At 38.3% G+C, this 8,677-nt stretch overlaps 1 protein-coding gene across 1 annotated transcript; it reads right to left on the reverse strand.

The window, feature by feature from the left end:
• Nucleotides 1–123: 123 nt before the first annotated feature.
• On the reverse strand, nt 124–6,366 carry shisa3 (shisa family member 3). Its single transcript, XM_030146182.1, has 2 exons — nt 5,643–6,366; nt 124–1,309 (listed from the first exon to the last, which is right to left on the reverse strand). Exons 1-2 carry the CDS (start codon nt 5,911–5,913, stop codon nt 702–704), a joined length of 879 nt encoding a protein of 292 aa, XP_030002042.1. The 5' UTR covers nt 5,914–6,366; the 3' UTR covers nt 124–701.
• Nucleotides 6,367–8,677: the final 2,311 nt, after the last annotated feature.

Here is an 8,677-nt window from a genome sequence, read left to right on the forward strand (position 1 = left end):
ATCAATCTGGGCTCATCACTGTCGCTCCTTTTCTATTTTAAATAACAGCATATCGAGGTTTTTTCAAGTGTTGATTACCTGTTTATAAATCCTTTACCAGTGGACATTCATTCAGTCGACAGAAAGTATTAAGAGACGTTTTATTTGTGTCAAATTGGGAATCATTATGACAACCCCACTGTGGGTATAAAGCCTGTACAACATTAATAAAGTCCACATTTATTCCAACACCCATGTCCTTTGTGTATCAGGTCCTCCCCCCCCTTTATAAGAGGTCTTCACGATTGTCAAAAACACAATTCCCTGGTTTCCACCGTCTATCTCTAATATAAACAAACCCCGCAGTGACCTTAACAGTTCCATGTGACTGTCATTGTCTTTATGAGAAAAGTCTGATACAATGGTGAGATTTTTGTCTGTATTGTAAACCGCTGTTTTAAAAACAGCACTAATAAAAATATAATAGAGTCCAGAGAAGTCTGTTTACACTATGGTACAAAAGTGCATCTGATGTGACGACTGTTGGTGTGTGAAGCAGAAGGACGAAGCCTCAGGCCACACTCTTCATCCACAGCAGCTTTGTGATACTTTGTTTGTGGCTCTGTGTCTGTTTAAAGCCTTCAGACTCTCCACCTAAACACCGCCGTCGGGTGTTTGTCTGCGCTGCCTCACTGTTCTGTTGTACATTTATTTTCCCACTGTCAGCTTTGTCCAAAGTCAGCGAAGCCCTTGGCGGCTGTGAAGGCGTCTGGCTGCAGGGGGAAGAAGTACTGTTGGGGCAGGAGGAAGCCGGCACCCTGGGGCGCCATGGAGGGCTGGTGGAGCTGCAGCTGGGTGTGGGTGTGGGTGTGACTGGAGGGCAGAGGGTGTGGGTGCTGGATGGGAGCTGGGGGGGAGGTGTAAGGCGGGGGAGGAGGCGGGGGCAGAGTCTGGGGGCTCTGGGTGGGGGTGGAGGCTGAGGAGGACACGGTGGCCGACACCAGACAGCCGTGCTGCTGCTGCTGCTGCTGCTGCTGTTGGCCCTGACCCCCCAGGGAGAACCGCCGCATGGAGCTGCCGCCGCCGGCTGAGCTAGAGCTGGTGGTGGCCGTGCTGGACTGTCGGGACGGGGCGCGGAGGCTGGGCGGCGCCGTGGTGAGGATCATGGGGATGGTCTCTCCCTGGCAGCTCCTCAGGCTGAAGCGGATGGGCTGCTGGGTGGGCTGTTTGGGCCGCAGGCAGGTGCAGCAGTACACGGCCACCAGAGAGCCCACCACCACGAAGGCTATGAAGATACTGCCCACCATCAAGAACGGGACGTACACGGGTTCTGTGAGCAGAGGAGACACAGGTCAGACCAGCTGGAGGTTCATACAGGTTTAGACCTGGGTCCAGTTTGGTAAAGACTGGACCTGGACACATTCAACAGACTTCAGATACTGGGTCTAATTCAAACTGTTTATGTCTGCAGTAGAACTCCTGTATTTTATATTCTAGTACATTTATTTAGATACCTACTGTATATGACTTCGCTCTCTTTCTTTCTTTCTTTCTTTCTGTCTTTCTTTCTTTCTTTCTTTCTGAATCCTCAATAGTTTCTACCAAAGTACAGACTATTCTTCCTGGGGTCCATTCCCAATATTAAAGTATTACAATTTATACATTTACAAAGCACAGACAGAAAATAAAATATTTATTAATTTAGCATTGTTTCATTATTGATTACAGTTTTAACTTAATTTACTTTCAGGAAGAATTTTAACAGATAAAAACTGATATTATTTAATAATATTACTGAATTTATAATAATATTGTCCCAAAAGTATTTTTTAAAGCCACACCACTAATATCACAACCTTTAGTCAGGAGGGTTAATACTTAACTGTCTCTTCATTGCTGCACTTTTGAGAATATTTTCTCATTTCCTCTTCCACAGTTTTATTGAACTACAAGATGTTTATTCTTATGTTTTTCTAATTGAGTTTATTTAGGTTTTTTTTATTGACACTGATTACGAGTCATGTTTTCGTCCTTTGTTGCCGAGTGTTTAGTAACAAGTCTCAGTTAGCAACCCTGCACCCAGGCTAGGCTGAGACTTTTGTTACCATGGTAACAGCCAGTTAAAGTGTTAAACCGGTGATACCTGCTAATAAAATGAGGGAAACATGGCTCAGAATCTGTAGTTTGGTTATGATTTAATAATGTGGAACAGAAAATAGTCAAGACAACTTCATTAAAGGCTGCAGTGAATGCTTGAGAAATGAAGTGAGGATGAGATTTGTCAGTTATTTAGATGGTGTTAACGCTACTGAAGCTACATGCTAAAGCTACATGCTAAAGCTACATGCTAAAGCTGTGTCACATTAGCATATTACACATTAGCTTTTACTCTAGATTTTAAATGTTAACACTGTATCTGTAACTGTTGGAATTAACTAAACTAAGAAGTAGCATAATATAATGTATGTTTTTTTTGTTTGTTTTTTTAAACTTTTGATTAAGACATAATTTACTTAATTAGTCCTATATAAGATAAACAGCGCTATGCAACAGATACATATAAATATTTACAGTATCTGAACTCTGTATATTTGGTAGATCCAAGTGAAAGCGGTGGCAGTTTTAACACTTGCAACTGTTTAAACTAGTTAAACCGGTGATACCTGCTGGTAAAATGAGAGAAACATGGCTCAGAATTTGTAGTTTGTTTGTGATTATATAATGCGGAACAAGAAAATAGAAAAGACAACTTCATTAAAGTCTGCAATTAATGCTTGAGAAATAAAGTGATGATGAGATTTGTCAGTTATTTAGACAGTGTTAACGCTACGGAAGCTACATGCTAAAGCTAGTGCTAAAGCTACATGCTAAAGCCGTGTCACATTAGCATATTACACATTAGCTTTAAATCTATATTTTTTTATGTTGTTAACACTGTATCTGTAACTATTGAAATGAACTAAACTGAGAAGTGACATAATATAATGTATTTTTTTGTTTGTTTTTACTTTTGATTAAGACATAATTTACTTAATTAGTCCTATATAAGATAAACAGCTCTATGCAACAGATACATATAGATATTTAGAATATCTGAACTCTGTATATTTGGTAGGTCCAAGTGAAAACAGTGGCAGTTTTAACACTTGCAACTGTTTTAACTAGTTTTAACTCGTGTGTGTGTGTGATTGTTGTCCTCTTTGACTGAAAGCTGCTGTAAATATGTTGTACTGTTGCTAAATAACAATAAGAAATAAGCCCACAGGTTATTAACATGTGTCACAAGCAGAATCCATGTTCATTCGTCTGGAAACAGAGACTGATAAAGTGTTATATGTTAATAACACAATAATTCTGTAATTATTTTGTCGTTTACTTGAAAAACGTTCAACTTCCAAACTCCATTTATTGTGACTAAAAGTGTGACAGACGTTACTGACTCATGTTAATTGTACAAATGTTTCACAGTATCATTAACACAACCCAGCAGAGGCACATTCTTGCTGCAAACACAAACAGCTCCGATTTCACTTTATGAAGCCTTTCGTGCACTTAGGGAGGAAATCAGCGAATGTTTATTTATTTTAATAGGGGAAAAATTAGGAAATTGTGAGGACACAGCCCATTCAGCTGCAGATCCATTCGGGAAATTTAAAGAAAACTGATAAAACCTGCAGTTTCAAGTCGTCTATTATGAACAGTTTCACGCCCTGCGGTGGGTTAAAGGAACGTTTCTGTCTTAATGTTTTTAAAAAGCACAATAAATGACACTGTCTCGTGATGTTGTGAGTACTGAGGCTCTGTGTTTTATGTAACTCTGCTTTTTTTTTTAGCAGATTTTGGAAACATAATTTGCAGAATATCCCCCAGTTGTGATCCAACACATCTTCAAATGGCTGTTGACTGAGTGACAAGCAAAACACAAAGTTCTCTGGTTTTTGTTTTTACACCGATAAGAATCTGAAATGAGCCGAGGTCAGATTAAACAGAGGAGCCCAGACAAAAGCAGGTGCAGGAAACTAGACGCTTTGGCTGATTTATGTTGGACAGAAGCAGCCTTTTAAACAGCGGTGATTCAGAGGAAACTGCATGTAGAGAAAAGCTCACATTCCTGATACTTTTGACCAACACGCCCATTACAAATAACTAACACTTCAATCATTTCTGCAAACAACTATAATCATCATATTATACACTCCTGGTGTAGTAGTTAAAGTCCTCGGGTGTCTTTGAGCAAGGCACTTACTTGCTCTGCTAGGTGGTGCTGAGATGACCTCTGACCTCCTTGTAAGGACAACTTACAGGAAAATTAACCGTTTCATGCCTGAATTATTATAAAACTAAGCAGCATCATTACTCCCACACCAATAATGTGTCCAGACTGAGTGGATAATTTGCTTAAACATAACTTTAATGATAAATATCCTCCTGAGACCCAGGAAAGTGAAAGTTGTTTTTGTTTTGTTTTTTTACATTAAACAATTGTCTTGATTGGAAACGGCATAATACAACAGTTTTTTTCAGACACATTTTTAAACTTATTTGTATGAATTTATTACCTCCGCCAAGGAGGTTATGTTTTTGCCAGGGTTTGTTTGTTTGTCTGTCCGTTAGTGTGCAACATAACTCAAAAAGTTATGGACAGATTTTGATGAAATTTTCAGGGTTTGTTGGAAATGGGATAAGGAAGAAATGATTAAATTTTGGTGGTGATCGGGGATGGGGGGGCCACTGATCAGCCTTGGCGGAGGTCTGCGCTCTCCGAGTGCTTCTAGTTTATTTTTTAATGGACAGCATTTTTAAGCAAAACTGTCAAACTTTTGTCCCCTAAACAGGACAAAAATGTATTGCTGGGTCTCAGGAGGATATAGGCCTATTTGTAGCATAGTGTCCAATATCACTGTGCAGAACCAATAGGCTGGTTAATGACAGTCTTTAATTAATTATTTATTAGTGCATTTATTGTATTTGGGTTTTTTTTTGTTGGTTGTCTGCTTACTTGATGAATGTTCTGCTGGCTGCAAAACAAATTACCCTTTGGGGATACTAATACCTTGAACCTTGAACCTATAATGATAACATATCGTTGGCCTCATAACATAATTGCCTAAAGTCATATTTTTGGCCAAATTGTGATATCTGCATGAAATTAATCAGCAGTGTTAGGAGGGTAAAGTTACACAGATATCACAATTGGGACAAACATGACTTAACAATATGATTTATTTAGGAAAACTGAATCTAAAATGTAACTGTAGTGGATGTTACACATAAGTGTAATACCAATTAGCTGGAAAAAAAAAAAAAAAAAAAACTTAATTATTTTGTACTTTTGAGTAGTTATCTAATCCCATTTTATGAAACAACCACAGTGGAGCAAAGTGCTGTACAGAAAACAAATCAAAACCAAAATAACAGAGTAAAATATAAGAATAGATTAAAAGACATTGGAAATTGGAAATATTATAGTTTTAACTGCAGCTTCAATTCAACCATGCATGAAAGGGTAATAAATGAGATTATGTTTGGGTACATTTATGGGAAATACTACTAATCATTTGGAGATTTAAACTTTAATCCACTTCTGATTCACTTTGGGAAGACCTGGAGAATGCACTTCTGAGTCCTAACTCTTTAAACTAGGCTAAACTCTGGAAACTTACGCGCAGCGAACTCAGTGTTGTCCACCTCCCTGTCGTTGGTGCAGCTGCCCTGGTCCAGTCGTGCGTCCGCGGCCGCGCAGCAGTAGCGCAGGGAGCAGGACCCGCAGCACACGGTGGCGTCCAAGGTGTCAAAGTCCTCCGGACACTGGAAACCATCGTGATAATTCCCATTAGAGTCCAGCCACCCGTGGCAGTACTCCCCTTGCGCGTCCGATATCCGCAGATTCCAGGTCAGATATCCCAGCAGCAGGCAGCTGAGCAGGCGCACCATCCCGGCTGGGCTCCGCGGACCCCTGCGCGCACTGGCCTTCAGCTCCCCGGTCACTGCAGCTGTGCAACCGGATCACACACACTGCATTTACAGCAAGTGGCTGCAAAGACACGAGTGGGTCCGTGGGATGCGGATCAGGTCACCGTCATCTTCACAGCATCCGGAACTAACAGTCACCAAAGCACAGTGTGAGAAAAGCCTTAATTCAACCCCAGTTTGTCCTGAAAACACACCAACAGCTTTAACAGCCTTTTTTTTTTTTTTTTTTTTTTTTTTTTTTTTTTTTTTTTTTTACAACATCATGGCTGAAGTTTCTCCAGGTCCAAACATGGTCCAGGTCTCAGATCGCCGGGTCCGGGTCTGCCTCTGGTCTCCTCTGATCCACTTGGAAACACTGGTGGGTCCGTTTGTTGCTGTCCCAGCTGAAGTTGTGTGCTCACCTCACTCACACTCTACGCTTTTGTGACTCCGGCTTAGTACGCGCGCACGTAGCTCTCATTAACGGGACGTGCGCGTTCACGTGGCGCACTGGTTCCAAACACTTGTGAAGGTGCACAGAGGAACATGCAGACAGTATCTAATGTTCTCACTCTGTATCTGTGAGTAAGTTCAGTGCTGCAGACTGAAACTCTGACTATAAACAGAGTTATTTTTAACCCTCTGGTATCCTGTCCAGCAGGGCCCTTACTCAGCACCAAGTGTGCCATTTTCGCACACTTGTGGAATAATGCCAAAAAATTTTTCATACAGTTTGTTTTTAATTATTTGATACTTTTTTCTATTTCATCAACTTGAGCTGTAAATAAAAAAAACCAAATACTCAATAATTGTCACATTTTTTTTAACCCTTTAAATGTTGTGTTTGTAATGTAAACAAACCATTTTTTTGGATGCAAAAAACACATTTTTTTTTTCTCCAATATACTACATAAAAAGTGGATCACATATTATTTGATTTTTGCAGCCTGGCATATGTCAATGATTAACTCCAACATTAGTTAATTTGCATTATTATTTTTGGTGCTAGGTCGAATGTTCAAAAATACTAGCATCTGTCACCAAGTGTGCGTAAAATGCACATCTATAAATCAAACTATTAAATATTATATATTGATTTATTTTTCTGCTCTAATTTGATTCTATTTTTGTAAATCAAGGTCAGCCCTAATCATACATATCAAATGGAAGAAATAGTGCATTTTAGGCACACTTGGGAGACAGATGCTAGTCTTGTAATTTTCTTTTGTTTACAATGTGCACATTTTAGTTGGTGGCAGAATTTTAAAGATCATGCAAAAATGAACATCTTTTGAATTCTAACCTTATTTAAATTGTGAAAAATAATATGAAGTTTTTTAAAACAAAGTGCAAAGTGTGCCTAAAAGGTGCACCCGGATACCAGAGGGTTAATATCAAATTAATGATATAAAACTAAATAAGAACATTAATGAAGAATGCAGGCTTAGTCTGTGTTATGTGCATCAGTTTATTTTTTGTTTCTTTTGCCTGTGTAGTTCAATTCCTAAATAACCGAGCTGGAAAAATAGTCATTCCAGAAGTTTCATCAACAAAATGTACTTTATTACAGTAAAGTCTTATTTCTAAGTCTGGAACACCGTGCATTCTATTAATCATTCAACCATATATCATTTTAATTCTTAAATGTCTTTTATTATGCTTTTATATACTCTGCACTTCCACTTAATTGCATTTTTTTTTTCAGTCAATCAGTCAATCAAAGTTTATGTATATAGCACTTTACAATAACATGAAGCAGACCAAAGTGCTTTACATCTAAAAACATGATTAAATGAATACACTGTTGCTCATAAAGTTGGAATAATTTTGTTTACAGATACATTCCTATTTTTATTCCTGTTTATACACATCAATAATCACCTTTGACAAGGAGCAATGAGTACAAATTCTGTCCCAGTTATACTTTATCTGTCAAGACTGAATCACATTGTCACAGTTATTTAACTGGTAGAGGTAAAATGACTTTATTCCAACTTTACAGGCAACCGTGTATTTGCATCTTCTATTGTGAAGCATTTTATTTTCCTCTTGATCGCATAAACAAAAAAATCCTCTAGACATTTTTATGAAAAGTAATTACGCAGAATTCCTCCTTTAACTTAAATGTGTTATGTTATGATGAAACATTATATTTCTGTTTTCATAACTAATTAACACATGTAATATGATCATAATGTTGAGACATTCATAGGTACTTTGTGTTCTACTGAGTAGATTAGTACTATGATACATTATCAGTTTGTTATTTTAACCCTTTCATGCATACTGGTCACTACAGTGGACAGTTCTTCTCCAGCTGCTCTCTTGTATATTCACAGGTTTTGTTGTTTTAATTCCATATCAGCCAACACAGTGGACGCTTATGCACCATCCCATACACTGACATTCAGACCATTACTGTAATTTTGCTTTTTTTGATAAACCTGATCTGCAGTAACATGTTTGAGTATAAATCATTTGCTAATTGCAATTAGACTATAAGAAAAACAGTTTTCTTAAACTTTATTTTTTGTTGCATATTATCTCCTTGAAGTGAATAACAACTAGTCACATAAGATTAGCTGCAGTGAAAATGTTTTATTTTATAACTGTCGCACAGTACATCATTTTCTGATATACATATTTCTTTGTTTCATGGTTTTTCTAACTCTACGAAAAATATGTTCATTTAAAAAAATTTCAACCGCATCTCCCCCCCCCCATGCCTAAAGAGGAATAAAAACAA

The sequence above is a fragment of the Sphaeramia orbicularis genome, chromosome 10, assembly GCF_902148855.1.
Source record: "Sphaeramia orbicularis chromosome 10, fSphaOr1.1, whole genome shotgun sequence".
Lineage (NCBI taxonomy): Eukaryota > Metazoa > Chordata > Actinopteri > Kurtiformes > Apogonidae > Sphaeramia > Sphaeramia orbicularis.